At 46.0% G+C, this 16,024-nt stretch overlaps 1 protein-coding gene and 1 long non-coding RNA gene across 2 annotated transcripts in view; one reads left to right on the top strand and one right to left on the bottom strand.

Annotated features, from left to right (window-relative positions):
• Positions 1-16,024, bottom strand: part of LOC111964224 (leucine-rich repeat and calponin homology domain-containing protein 2-like) — an 88,708-nt gene that overhangs the window by 54,942 nt on the left and 17,742 nt on the right. The window contains 3 exon segments of the mRNA XM_070443667.1: positions 713-849; positions 945-1,071; positions 2,604-2,748. Coding sequence (XP_070299768.1) covers positions 713-849; positions 945-1,071; positions 2,604-2,748 — 409 coding nt within the window.
• Positions 1-16,024, top strand: part of LOC139027777 (uncharacterized) — a 41,287-nt gene that overhangs the window by 7,770 nt on the left and 17,493 nt on the right. The window lies entirely within an intron of this gene.

Here is a 16,024-nt window from a genome sequence, read left to right as displayed (position 1 = left end):
CAGACCAGAGGGAGAGAGGAACATTTTAGACGCTACCCCTACCCTCAACCAGCGGCGCGGAAGTAGGCATAACAGCTACCACCTCAACCAGGCAAAAGGACATAGACAGCTACCCACCCTCAGACTCAGACGGGAGAGGACATAGACAGCTACCTACCCTCAGACCAGGGGAGAGGACATAGCAGCTAACCTACCCCAAGACCAGGGAGAGGACATAGACACGCTACCTACCCTCAGACCAGGGGAGAGACATAGACAGCTACCTACCTCAGATCAGGGGAGAGGACATAGACAGCTACCTACCCTCAGACCAGGGGAGAGGACATAGACACGCTACCTACCCTCAGACCAGGGGAGAGGAACTAGACAGCTACCTTACCCTCAGATCAAGGGAGAGGACATAGACAGCTACCTACCCTCAGACCGCAGGGGAGAGGACATAGACAGCTACCTACCCTCAACCAGGGGAGAGGACATAGACAGCTACCTACCCTCAGACCAAGGAGGGACCGCGAGACATAGACAGCTACCTACGCCTCAGACCAGGAGGAGAGGACACTAGAACAGCTACCGTACCCTCAGACCAGGGGAGAGGACATAGACACTAACCACCCTACGCCTCAACCAGGGACGTCCAGACCATAAAGACACAGATAGACAGCTACCTACCCTCAGACCAGGGGAGAGGACATAGACAGCTACCTACCCTCAGACCAGGGGAGAGGACATAGACAGCTACCTACCCTCAGGCAGCATGTGAAGACAGTTCCTCCTGATGTTGAGTTCCCGTAATGAACGGAGCCTCCCCACCTGAGGGGGCAGCACCTGGATCTCATTACAGCTGATGTCCTACAGGGGAAGACAGGAAGCAGGCTGTCACACACAGACACACCAGTAACAATATAGCTTCAGTGTTTTTTTATGAGCTCTGGGATTGTGCTCACCAGTTCCATCAGTTCTTTGGCCTTCCCAATCTCTTCTGGGACAGACAGTAGCTTGTTGTTGCTCACCACCAGCACTTTGAGAGGGAGGTTGAACAGGTATTTTGGCAATGTTGAGAGAAGGTTCCGGCTATAGAAACACAAAATACACATGTACAATATGAAAGTTTTATCCTGTGCGCAAGGATAACATTGGGGACATCAGGAAAAAATCAAGCAATGAATGTCTCCTCAATGGGTTAACAAAATGTTAGTGAAACAGAGAAGACGGATGTCCATGGCTGTGTTTACACAGGCAGTCCAATTCAGATTATTTTTCCACTATTTATTTATTTATTTATTTATTTTTTACCCCCTTTTTCGTGGTATCCAATTGTTAGTAGTTACCGCACGGACTCGGGAGAGACGAAGGTCGAGAGCCATGCATCCTCCGAAACACAACCCAACCAAGCCGCACAGCGCGCATCCAACCCAGAAGCCAGCCGTACCAATGTGTCGGAGGAAACACTGTACACCTGGCGACCTGGTCAACGTGCACTGCGCACGGCCCGCCACAGGAGTCGCTCGTGCATGATGAGACAAGGATATCCCTGCCGGCCAAACCCTCCCTAACCCGGACGACGCTGGGCCAATTGTGCGCCGCCCCATGGGCCTCCCGGTCGCGGCCGGCTGCGACAGAGCCTGGGCTCGAACCCAGAGTCTCTGGTGGCACAGCTAGCACTGCGATGCAGTGCCTTAGACCACTGCGCCACCCGGGAGGCCACTAATTGGTCTTTTGACCAATCAGATCAGCTCTTTTGCCAATAATTAGAAAAAAGCTCAGAATTGGGGTTGCCTGTGTAAACGCAGCCTAACTGTGTCTAGGAAATGAACCGTTCAAAACAACATCACATAGTGTAGGCCTATTTCTCCCATGTGTCTAGGAAATGAACCGTTCAAATCACATAGTGTAGCCCTATTTCCTCCACTGTGTCTAGGAAATGAACCGTTTAAAACAACATACAATAGTGTAGGGCCTATTTCTCCCACTGTGTCTAGGAAATGAACCGTTTAAAACAACATCACATAGTGTAGGCCTATTTCTCCCACTGTGTCTAGGAAATGAACCGTTTAAAACAACATCATAGTGTAGGGCCTATTTCTCCCACTGTGTCTAGGAAATGGAACCCGTCAACAACATCACATAGTGTAGGGCCTATTTCTCCCACTGTGTCTAGGAAATGAACCGTTCAATCACATAGTGTAGGCCTATTTCTCCCACTGTGTCTAGGAAATGCTCTGGCTACTTGATCCTGTGAATCCCCTGAAAGGAGAACTCCATACTTAGATAAAGCAGAACAACAGTGAACATGGGCCCTTGTATTTCCTCTAGCCTGGTGATATCATGGTTGTAGTATCTTTTGATGCTTCTTAGATCGAGGACTGCAGACACTTAGAATAACATTACAGGAATGCACCTGGCGTAAGCTACCTGAGGCTTTTTTGAGCACGGTTATATTGCAGACATTTAAAGGGCTACGGATAGCGGAAAGAAAATTTGATTGAGTCAATACTGCCATAATACTTAACTATACCAGGTTACTACAATGCTGATATCATGTTACAGTATGAGGTCATTGGGTCAACAGGTCACGCCACAGTGTTCCATGAGTCATCACTGACCTTATGTTTAGATAGGTCAACATCTGCAAGTTGATGATGGCTTCAGGTATGCATTTGATGCAGTTGTGGTAGAGGTTGAGCGACTCAAGGGGGGCGAACAGACACACCTCTGGAGGGATCTCTGTGAGCCTGTTCTTTGACAGATCTGGGGGAGGGACAGACAAGAGACAGACAGCAGGTGAGGGTCATGGGTACACAGGGACTACATACTGTCATACATGTGTGGTCAAATTCTTCATCAAGTAGCACAGATCAGGTGTTGGCTACTGTATGTATCAGGATGTAATGTAAAAAAGATCCAAACAACAGTCTCTCCTGAAGCTACTATACACTCTTAGAAAAAAGGGTTCTTAGGCTGACCCAATAGGAGAACCCTTTTGGGTTTTAAATGGAACCCAAAAGGGTTCTACCTGGAACCAAAAAGGGTTCTTCAAAGGGTTATCCTATGGGTCGGATGAAATCCTCTGGGAGAGTAAATTGATTCCAGGCAGTCTTGACTGGTCAATATGTCTGAATGAGTGATCAATGGGAACATGGCATGTTTCTCAAAGACAGCTGAAATTACACAGTTCTATTCCACACAGACTCTAGCACACAGTCATATCCATTTCCAGATCCAGTCACAGTCTTTCCCATATCGATATATCGATTAAATGAGAGTAGTCTGGCAACTCCTCTGCTTGTGTCTGTGTAAAAGCTGTTYACCCAAATTCTGCATCAAACCAAAATGAACCTGGGTCCTTTGGTGTTTRCTGGACATTTGTGGCGCTGTTGCAGTCGATACTTTCATCAAGTAGAGCCAGGAATTTACTAGCCACAGGTTGGTGAACCGGAGACAGTTAATCAGTCAGAGTTCAGTCCTCATCATGAATGGCACATTATAATACCTTTATAGACTTCAATGACAGGTAATACTCTGCTAAGATGAGAGGTTAAGGCAGGGGTTCTCAAACTTTTTGGGGCCGGGGACCACTTTTGTGTGAGCAAATTCATCAGGGACCCCCTCATAATCACAACGCAACACGAGTGAGATAAAAAATAGCCGCAAAACATCACTGCTCTAGAGGAGATCTGCATGGAGGAATGGGCCAAAATACCAGCAACAGTGTGTGAACCTTGTGAAGACTTACAGAAAACGTTTGACCTCTGTCATTGCCAACAAAGGGTATATAACAAAGTATTGAGAAACTTTTGTTATTGACCAAATACTTATTTTCCACCATAATTTGCAAATAAATTCATTAAAAATCCTACAATGTGATTTTCTGGATTTTTTTTCTCATTTTGTCTGTCATAGTTGAAGTGTACCTATGATGAAAATTACAGGCCTCATCTTTTTAAGTGGGAGAACTTGCACAATTGGTGGCTGACTAAATACTTTTTTGCCCCACTGTATATATATATATATATATATATATATTCTCTCAACTATTATTCTGACATTTCACATTCTTAAAATAAAGCGGTGATTCTAACTGACCTAAAACAGGGAATTTTTACTAGGATTAAATGTCAGGAATTGTGAAAAACTAAGGTTAAATGTATTTGGCTAAGGTGTATGCAAACTTCCGACTTCAACTGTGTGTGTATATATACACACAGTTGTCAGAATAATAGTTGAGAGAATAGTTGAGAGAATTATTTATTTCAGCTTTTATTTCTTTCATCACATTCCCAGTGAGTCAGAAATGTATATACACTCAATTAGTATTTGGTAGCATTGCCTTTAAATTGTTTAACTTGGGTCGAACGTTTCGGGTAGCCTTCCACAAGCTTCCCACAATATGTTGGGGGAATTTTGGCCCATTGCTCCTGACAGAGCTGGTGTGACTGAGTCAGGTTTGTAGGCCTCCTTACTCGCACACGCTTTTTCAGTTCTGCCCACATATTTTCTATAGGATTGAGGTTAGGGCTTTGTGATGGCCACTCCAATACCTTGACTTTGTTGTCCTTAAGCCATTTTGCCACAACTTTGGAAGTATGCTTGGGGTCATTGTCCATTTGGAAGCTTTAACTTCCTGACTGATGTCTTGAGATGTTGCTTCAATATATCCACATAAATTTCCTGCCTCATGATACCATCTATTTTGTGAAGAGCAGCAGTCCCTCCTGCAGCAAAGCACCCCCACAACATGATGCTGCCACCCCCGTGCTTCACGGTTGGGATGGTGTTCTTCGGCTTGCAAGCATCCCCCTTTTTCCTTCAAACATAATGATGGTCATTATGGCCAAACAGTTCTATTTTTGTTTCATCAGACCAGAGGACATTTCTCCAAAAAGTATGATCTTTGTCCCCATGTGCAGTTGCAAAACCGTAGTCTGGCTTTTTTATGGCGGTTTTGGAGCAGTGGCTTATTCCTTGCTGAGCGGTCTTTCAGGTTATGTCGATATAGGACTCATTTTACTGTGGATATAGATACTTTTGTACCCGTTTTCTCCAGCATCTTCACAAGGTCCTTTGCTGTTGTTCTGGGATTGATTTGCACTTCGCACCAAAGTACATTAATCTCTAGGAGACAGAACGCGTCTCCTTCCTGAGTGGAATGACGGCTGCGTGGTCCCATGGTTTTTATACTTGCGTACTATTGTTTGTACAGATGAACATGGTACCTTCAGGCGTTTGGAAATTGCTCCCAAGGATGACCTTTTTCTGAGGTCTTGGCTGATTTCTTTAGATTGTCCCATGATGTCAAGCAAAGAGGCACTGAGTTTGAAGGTAGGCCTTGAAATACATCCACAGGTACACCTCCAGTTGAAGACACAGTCAACTTAGTGTATGTAAACTTCTGACCCACTGGAATTGTGATACAGTGAATTATAAGTGAAATAATTTGTCTGTAAACAATTGTTGGAAAAATGACTTGTGTCATGCACAAAGTAGATGTCCTAACCTACTTGTCAAAACTATAGTTTGTTAACAATACATTTGTGGAGTGGTTGAAAAACGAGTTTTAATGACTGCAACCTAAGTGTATGTAAACTTCCAACTTCAACTGTATATATATATTTTTTTATAGATCTGGCTGCGGACCACCTGCAGTACCGCTGACCCCACTTTGAGAACCCCTGGTGTAAAGAGAGCATAATTATGTTGCCCTCGTTCACAGTAATATTTTGCTGAATTAATTAGACTCACAGGGCTTACTAATTTCATGGGTCATGAAACAGTGCGTAATGAGAAGAATGACTGATAAAGAGAGGTGGAGAAAAGAGAAGCGAGAGAGACAGCCGTGAAGAACACGTCACTGCCCCTTTCAGATAAGATTGTATGGTTGTGATGCAGTAGGCCCTCTGTCCAATAATTGATGTGATGGCGAGTGGAGTGCCTGGCACATTGTACTGTACCCCTCAGCCTCAGCTCCAGCCTCAGCTCCAGCCTCAGCTCCAGCCTCAGCTCCAGCCTCAGCTCCAGCCACCACTGCCTCTCGGAGAACCAATGAATAAGATGATGTCTGGAGGAGGAGCCTCCTCCTCCACCCCCTGGAACAGACTCACTGCAGCTCCTCCATTCACAAATTACACGGTCTGCAATACAGCTACTGTACCTACCTACTGCACCACTCTCCATTCACAACAAGCTGCCTACTCTAGTTTACCACCTCCTCAATTCCTCACACACTATTCTACCACAACCACACTGTGCGTTACAAACAACTGCTATTCCGTCACATGGTTCATGCACAATGTGGAATGATCACTATAGCTCTGTTCACTGCACATTCTGTCTATTCTAACAACGTCTACATACAGTATCTTCCTGTGAATGTAACTGTAATGTAAGAGGCCTATCAGTGTCTGATCCCATACATGAGTAGTCTAGGCTCTGCATATGTGTCCCTCACTCTGTGAAGGAGAGTTCTGCAGTGCTCGTGAAGGAACTGTGAAGGCCCTGGCTACCGATACCATGGCAACCACACGCAGAGAGGAGGGGAGCGGCAAGCTACTGAATCTGCAAGACGCTCACATGAGGGGACGTGTGTATATGCCTTGATATGCGTGTCTGTGTTTGCTTCAGTAGTGCATGCTTGCATGCAAAGGAGGGAAGGAGGTTGTGCTGATACAACTGATTTCTAAATGAAACTAAAACAAAGGTCGAGCTCCTCAAACACAGAGGGAGTTGGTTCCTGAGCAATCTAACAAACTGGTCTCAGCCCTGTGTCTGTATGTAGGAGTGAGTGTTCAGCATGGTGAGTAGGAGGGTGTTGTCTGCCAAAACAATGCTGGCTATTTAATTAGAGGGCAGAGACGGCAGGACTAAAGCTTTATCTCTAGGCCACTCGCAGGCCTTGGCAGACTACTTGATATTATGGTCTTGTTTTTCTCTCATCACTAATCTCAAAGCCAAGACTGCATAAAGATGCCCAATGGATCCTTGCATTTAAACAAGCTCAATCCAGATATTTTCTTGTCTTTCTGTACATCCTTAACCTGTAAAAGCCCAACCAGGATGAATTCCAATTGCATCTCCTCCACTCATGAGAGACGTATTCCTTTCTTTCAGGTTTTCTGGGAATTACCAGTCAGGCAAATGATAATAGGAACCTGGGGCTACCATCCAGTCAGATCTCACATGGCAGAGACAAGACATCAAAGGCAACGTGGGATCACAGCAAACATCAATGCTAGTCAGATCCCACTGTTTATCACACACATTGTAGCTCAGTATTGTAGCTCTGTTCAGAGAGAAAGAGCTGTTGTGGATGAACATAAGGGGGCCATCTCTGAGTAAGCCTGTTATAAATTGCAGCATTTACTGTGTGGGAGACATTTCCATAAGGAAGTGTTTGTGTTTAACTTCGTTCCTGAGGCAGAGTTCTGAGGCGGGAAGATGGATACATCATTGCTCCATCACACAACTAATGAAATGTGACAAACTCCAATAACCTCGTCAGAGTTAGGGCTGGCACAATTACCGTATAACCGACGGTTATGGATGAAGACTGTCATGAAATAAAATAACAGTCTTAACCGTTTAAAAATACAGGATATTTTTTTTTTTACAGACAGCTGACTGATGACAGGACAGCCAGGCATTCGTGCAGTTGAGTCCGTTTCCGCTGTAACATGGGTTCTTAACAACATGACGAAACTGTTGCTGCTTGCTGAAACAAGAAACTAGCGGAACGAGTCTTCGGTTGCCTAGGAAACGGCCCCCACAATGCCGCAGCAACACACAGAAATATAATTCATTCTAATTTCTAGCATTATATTTCTATGGCAGCACATGCAGTCAGGAGCGAAGGAGAGGAGAAAAGGTGTGTGTAAAAAAATAAAAATAATATTTGTACGTATTACGGAGACCGCGGTCATTTTGGCTGGCCAATTACCGTCATCCAAAATTCCATGACTGTCATAACCCTACTCAGAGCAGATGTCAACATGCACACTGCATCAAAGACTCTGTAGCACAGGGAACACAATCTACATTCCAGTGAAATGGGTCCTCGTGAAATTTACCTGCACTTATTCAAATATACAGTGGACTCGGAAAGTATTCAGACCCCTTGACTTTTTACACATTTTGTTACGTTACAGCCTTATTAAAAAATGGATTCAATAGTTTTCTCCCCCTCATCAATCTACACATACAATACCCAATAATGACAAAGCAAAAACAGGTTTTTATACATTTTTGCAAATGTATAAAAATAACGGTACAAGTTTGGCACACCTGTATTTGGGGAGTTTATCCCATTCTTCTCTGCAGATCCTCTCAAGCTCTGTCAGGTTGGATGGGGAGCGTCGCTGCACAGCTATTTTCAGGTCTCTCTATAGATGTTTGATCGGGTTCAAGTCTGGGCCCTGGCTGGGCTACTCAAGGACATTCAGAGACCTGTCCCGAAGCCACTCCTTCGTTGTCTTGGCTGTGTGCTTAGGGTCGTTGTCCTGTTGGAAGGTGAATATCGCCCCAGTCTGAAGTTCTGAGCGCTCTGGAGCAGGTTTTCATCAAGGATCTCTGTGTATTTTGCTCTGTTCATCTTTCCCTCGATCTTGACTAGTCTCCCAGTCCCTGCCGCTGAAAAACATCCCCACAGCATGATGCTGCCACCACCATGCTTCACCGTAGGGATCGTGCCAGGTTTCCTCCAGATGTGACACTTGGCATTCAGGTCAAAGAGTTCAATTTACTTATTTTTATTTTACCTTTATTTAACTAGGCAAGTCAGATAAGAACAAATTCTTATTTTCAATGACGGCCTAGGAACAGGAACAATCTTGTTTCTCATAGTGTGAGAGTCCTTTAGGTGCCTTCTGGCAAACTCCAAGCGGGCTGTCATGTGCCTTTTACTGAGGATTGGCTTCCGTCTGGCCACTCTACCATAAAGGCTTGATTGGTGGAGTGCTGCAGAGACGGTTGTCCTTCTGGAAGGTTCTCTCATCTTCACAGAGGAACTCTGGAGCTCTGTCAGAGTGACCATTGGGTTCTTGGTCACCTCCCTGACCAAGGCCCTTCTCCCCTGATTGCTAAGTTTGGCCGGGTGGCCAGCTCTAGGAAGAGACTTGGTGGTTTCAAACTTCTTCCATTTAAGAATGATGGAGGCCACTGTGTTCTTGGGGACCTTCAATGCTGCAGAAATGTTTTGGTACCCTTCACCAGATCTGTGCCTCAACACAATCCTGTCTCGGAGCTCTACGGACAATTCCTTTGACCTCATGGCTTGGTTTTTACTCTGACATGCACTGTCAACTGTGGGACCTTATATAGACAGGTGTGTGCCTTTCCAAATCATGTCCAATCAATTGAATTTACCACAGGTGGAATCAAATCAAGTTGTAGAAACATCGCAAGGATGATCAATGGAAACAGGATGCACCTGAGCTCAATTTCGAGTCTCATAGCAAAGGGTCTAAATACTTATGTAAAGTTATTTCTGTTTTTTATTTATTTACAAAAAATCAAAAAACATGTTTTCTCTGTCATTATGGGGTATTGTGTGTAGATTAATGAGGGGAAAAAATTATTTTATACATTTTAGAATAACGCTGTAACAAAATGTGGAAAAAATGAAGGGGTCTGAATAGTTTACGAATGCAATGTAATAAGCCAGTGTCCTCACAAATGGTGTAGAATAATGCTAATTACCTTGACAGGTGAACTTGACCCACTTCATCAGTGAGAAGGAATGCAGGTTAATCAGCTAGGGTGTGATTAGTGATTACCATAATAGTGAAGAGTCTTTTCCTGCACCTCAGCAGTCAGCCACCAAACCCACAGCAGTACCAGCCCTGTTCCTCTCCTCCCGCCTGCAGGAAACCTGGTGGCACCTCATCAGTTTGTTCTGTTAGGTGACCTAAACTGGGATATGCTTAACACCCCGGCAGTCCTACAATCCAAGCTTGATGCCCTCAATCTCACACAAATCATCAAGGAACCCACCAGGTACAACCCTAAATCCGTAAACATGGGCACCCTAATAGACATTATCCTGACCAACCTGCCCTCCAAATACACCTCTGCTGTCTTCAATCAAGATCTCAGCGATCACTGCCTCATTGCTCTGTAATCGGCCTACGGGATCCGGGTCCAAACGACCACCCCTCATCACTGTCAAACGCTCCCTAAAACACTTCTGCGAGCAGGCCTTCTAATCGACCCTGGCCGGGTACCCTGGAAGGATATTGACCTCATCCCGTCAGTTGAGGATGCCTGGTCATTCTTTAAAAGTTACTTCCTCACAATATTAGACAAGATGCTCCGTTCAAAAAATGCAGAACCAAGAACAGATATAGCCCTTGGTTCACTCCAGACCTGACTGCCCTCGACCAGCACAAAAACATCCTGTGCGAACTGCAATAGCATCGAAGAGCCCCGCGATATGCAACTGTTCAGGAGTCAGGAACCAATACACGCAGTCAGTCAGGAAAGCAAAGGCCAGCTTTTTCAAGCAGAAATTTGCATCCTGTAGCTCTAACTCCAAAGAGTTCTGGGATACTGTAAAGTCCATGGAAAACAAGAGCACCTCCTCCCAGCTGCCCACTGCACTGAGGCTAGGTAACACGGTCACCACTGATAAGTCCGTGATAATCGAAAACTTCAACAAACATTTCTCAATGGCTGGCCATGCTTCCTCCTGGCGACTCCAACCTTGGCCAACAGCCCCCGCCCCGCTGCTACTCGCCAAGCCTCCCCAGCTTCTCCTTTACCCAAATCCAGATAGCAGATGTTCTGAAAGAGCTGGAAAACCTGGACCATACAAATCAGCTGGCTTGACAATCTGGACCCCCTATTTCTGAAACTGTCCGCCGCCATTGTCGCACCCCCTATTACCAGCCTGTTCAACCTCTCCTTCGTATCATCTGAGATCCCCAAGGATTGGAAAGCTGCGCGCGGTCATCCCCTCTTCAAAGGGGGAGACACCCTGGACCCAAACTGTTACAGACCTATATCCATCCTGCCCTGCCTATTAAGGTCTTCGAAAGCCAAGTCAACAAACAGATCATGACCATCTCGAATCCCACCGTACCTTCTTCCGCTGTGCAATCCGGTTTCCGAGCCGGTCACCGGGTGCACCTCAGCCACGCTCAAGGTACTAAACGATATCATAACGCCATCGATAAAAGACATTACTGTGCAGCCGTCTTCATCGACCTGGCCAAGGCTTTCGACTCTGTCAATCACCATATTCTTATCGGCAGACTCAGTAGCCCGGTTTTTCTAATGACTGCCTTGCCTGTTTCACCAACTACTTTGCAGACAGAGTTCAGTGTGTCAAATCGGAGGGCATGTTGTCCGGTCCTCTGGCAGTCTCTATGGGGGTACCACAGGGTTCAATTCTCGGGCCGACTCTTTTCTCTGTATACATCAATGATGTTGCTCTTGCTGCGGGCGATTCCCTGATCCACCTCTAACGCAGACGACACCATTCTATAATACTTCGCGGCCCTTCCTTGGACACTGTGCTATCTAACCTCCAAACGAGCTTCAATGCCATACAACACTCCTTCCGTGGCCTCCAACTGCTCTTAAACGCTGTAAACCAAATGCATGCTTTTCAACCGTTCGCTGCCTGCACCGCACGCCCGACTAGCATCACCACCTGGACGGTTCCGACCTAGAATATTGTGGACATCTATAAGTACCTAGGTGTCTGGCTAGACTGCAAACTCTCCTTCCAGACTCATATCAAACATCTCCAATCCAAAATCAAATCAAGAATCGGCTTTCTATTCCGCAACAAAGCCTCCTTACTCACGCCGCGCAAACTTACCCTAGTAAAACTGACTATCCTACCGATCCTGCGACTTCGGCGATGTCATCTACAAAATAGCTTCCAATACTCTACTCTCAGCAAACTGGATGCAGTTTTCAAGTGCCATTCGTCTTTGTTACTAAAGCACCTTATACGACCCACCACTGCGACCTGTATATGCCTAGTCGGCTGGCCCTCGCTACATGTTCGTCGTCCAAGACCCACTGGCTCCAGGTCATCTACAAGGCTATGCTAGGTAAAGTGCCGCTTATCTCAGTTTACTGGTCACGATGGCTACACCCACCGCAGCACGCGCTCCAGCAGGTGTATCTCACTGATCATCCCTAAAGACCAAAACCTCATTTGGACGCCTTCTTCCAGTTCTCTGCTGCTTGGCGACTGGAAACGAATTGCAAAAATCTCTGAAGTTGGAGACTTTTTATCTCCCCTCAACAACTTTAAAAATCTGCTATCCGCGAGCAGCTACCGATCGCTGCAGTCTGTACATAGTCCATCTGTAAACTACCCACCCAATTTACCTACCATCACCCCCCATACTGCTTTTTATTTATTTACTTTTCTGCTCTTTGTGCACACCAGTATCTCTTCTTGCACATGATGCATCTGATGATTTATCACTCCAGTGTTATCTGCTAAATTGTAATATATTCGATTTATTGCCGTACCTCATGCCTTTTGCAACACATTGTATATAGATTCTTATTGTTTCGACCATGTTATTGACTTGTTTATTGTTTACTCCATGTGTAACTCTGTGTTGTCTGTTCACACTGCTATGCTTTATCTTGGCCAGGTCGCAGTTGCAAATGAGAACTTGTTCTCAACTAGCCTACCTGGTGAAATAAATAAAAATAAAATAAAATATTCAGATGGCAGCCCATTCAGTGAGGTCAGAATACGATTGGCATGCATATGAGAGACAGAGTGAGAGATAGGAAGAGTGTGAGAGAGGGGGGAGAGCGAGAGAAGAAGAAGAAACAGAAAGAGGAAGAGAGAGAAACGGAGAGAGAGAGCAGGCCTAGATTCCAGTCCGTCTTGGATAGAGAGTGGAGCCAGCCCCTACACATCATCATGACAGTTGGGAAAGGGGGTGTCCCCACACCAAACTGTATTACCCACAACTCCTGCTCCCCATTCTCTATGTATATGTGAAATCCCCTTCCTGCGTGCTCCATGTCTTAGAGTCCCATTGATTTTCTCCACACCCTATCCATCAACATGGCTGTAGACATGTAGAGCACAACACCAAGAGGAATCATTCAGAGCCACACAGGAGAAGCAGACAACAGTTCTTCAACCTAAGATAATGCTAATGCACAAGCCCCATTCTTTTCACGGACAGAAATGAATGATCTAGTAATGATATAACACATGTTTGTTAGTGATAATCATTTTAACAAGGATCAAAGCAGAAGTGTCCTAGACCTGGCAACGCAGTCCTCGGCTTTGGCATGTGACGTGACAAAGCGAATTCGACAGACATGTCATAACGTTCCTCATACAGACAGGCAGACAGGCAGCATGGAGAGGCAGTGATGGGAACCCCATGTGACAGTGAAATCTCTAATCCTCAACCTCCTGTCCCTCACTGCACAGCCAGAGAGAAAGGGCCCGTGATGCCTTAGAGGACTGTTGTATAACCCTGGTCTGCCTGGCTACATCACAGAGAGCTAGCCAGGCAAATACACCAATATCTTATACCAAGTCTAATGGTGGTGGGCAAACGCACAAACACATCAACCCCTGTTACTACCAGTAATTGAGCTTGTAGAGAAGTCACAGTGCCCTATTTCACAGCCTTTCAGGTGGAGGGCTGTGTGGAGGGGCTGATGATGATGGAGGGGGCAGGGGGGAAAGCTATTGTTTCAGCTGTGTACCAGAGGGGGTATAATCCCCCCGCCCCACGTCACTCCTCCAGGGACCTCTCTATCCACAGCAGGGTCACCCTCTCAGTGGAAGATGGGGAGAGGAGAGGGAGAAGGGGATGGTGTATATCACTCTATATCACACTATATCACTCCCCCTCACAACCGGCGGATGTATCATTACAGCTCCCCAGAGACCGAGCTGCAAATGGATGCTTGTAAGTCTCCTCCATTACTCCATCAGCCAGAGGGGAGATAAAAGGCCCACGGTATTGCTTTGGGGCAGTAGACCCCAACAGAGATACAACCCCCTCCCCTTGTTATTCACCCCAACCTTGGGCTACGTCCTTTATTTTGAGGTGATTTAGTCCGTATGGAAAATACTCCTGACCAAGGTCAGACGATAATGTCAAGATAATATAAAGATCATGTTTGACCTTGCGCCCAAATCGCATCAACATTTTGAAGATTGCGAGTCGATTCACTCTTTGACAACTGTGATGAATTAGGCCTAGTCACACACAGTTAAGAAAGATTAACATTTTCTAAAGAAACGGTGTGTTTATTCACACAAACATTCCCATATACTCATGCCTTAAACACACACATGCACTCTGATGTGTGTGTGTGTGGTGGGGATGTATCTCTGCTGATGCAGGTTTAATTGGCCCATTTGAGCCTGTGTGTGATGGAGCCTGAGCTCTGGATAATCATGGGCTGACACAGTAATTACAGACCTGTGTGAGGAGCTGCACAGCCCCTGGTAAAGACACACACACACACACAGACATACACAGCCCAGCTCAATTATGACATATTACATACGATTACAGCAGCTACATCAGCACCAATTAAACTATTTAGCAACACATTCATTGGCTTAATTGAATAGCATAAGTCCATAGCTATTGGGAAGTACTGTATGTAGAGTCACACATGGATTCAGGAACATAAGTCCATAGCTATTGGGAAGTACTGTATGTAGAGTCACACATGGATTCAGGAACATAAGGTCCATAACGTATTGGAAGTACTGTATGTAGAGTCACACATGGAATTCAGGACATAAGTCCATAGCTATTTGGAAGTACTGTATGTAGAGCTCACACATGGATTCAGGAACATAAGTCGATTAGCTATTGGGATAAGTACTGTATGTAGAGCACTACATGGATTCAGGAACATAAGTCATAGCTATTGGAAGTACTGTATGTAGAGTCACACATGGATTCAGGAACATACACAATTGATCTCTGTTCTCTCCCACACGAACACATAGCCTCCTGTCTTTATCTCTGTTCTCTCCCACACGAACACATAGCCTCCTGTCTTTATCTCTGTCTCTCAGACACAAGCACAGACACATCTAGACAGACAAAAGTGCTCTCTCTTTCACACACACACACACACACACACACACACACACACACACACCGATTTGATGACATACAGACTGTAGAGAGGAGACAGACTGGCCAGACAGACATGAGGGAGAGGTGAGGAGAGAGACAGACTCAAGCATCTCTCTTCTGATGATATGCGCAGGAAGACAACGGTTGGTGGATGTGCTGTGAATCTAAAGGCTCATCTCTCCCATTAAATCAACCAAACTGACAGACACGTTCCAAAGTCAAAACATAGTCAGCCCTTCTCATATGTTGGCCCAGGCCCACTTCTAGACTTAGACCTGGAGGGTATGAAGGGGACCCCCTGCTGGGCTCAACAAAGGTCTGGCCACTCGTGTTTGGGGAACATTTGAAGCACACGGGTCGATGGGGAAGGGGGTGGGGAGAAGGGTGATGCTCTGCTTTTGTGATGCTGTCCATTTCTCTGTCTCCATCCTTGCCTCTGACCAAACGCCATCTGTGGCATAAGTAGGCAGACAGGCAGACAGACAGGCAGACATCTGTTAATGCCCAAAGAGCTCAAGCAGAACAGGGCCGGCAAGGCTGACTACCCCCCAGGCAAACCACTAGGCTGACTACCCCCAGCCAAACCACCAGTATGACTACCCCCCAGGTAAACCACCAAGCTGACTGACTACCCTCCAGACAAACCACCAAGCTGACTACCTACCCCTCCCACAGTTAAACCACCAAGCTGATAACACCCCAGCCAAGCTGATACCACACCAAGCTGACTACCCCCAGCCAACCAAACCAGGCTGACTACACCCCAGCCCAAACCACCAGCTGACTACCCCGCCAACCACCAGGCTGATACCCAGCAAACCACAGGCTGACTACCCCCAGCCAAACCACCAGGCGCCTGACTACACCCCAGTTAAACACCAGGCTGACACCCCCCAGCCAAACACAGGCTGACTAACCCCAGTTAAGACGCC

The sequence above is a fragment of the Salvelinus sp. IW2-2015 genome, linkage group LG5 (assembly GCF_002910315.2).
Source record: "Salvelinus sp. IW2-2015 linkage group LG5, ASM291031v2, whole genome shotgun sequence".
Classification (NCBI taxonomy): Eukaryota; Metazoa; Chordata; class Actinopteri; order Salmoniformes; family Salmonidae; genus Salvelinus; species Salvelinus sp. IW2-2015.
This window is presented reverse-complemented; position numbering and strand designations above follow the sequence as displayed.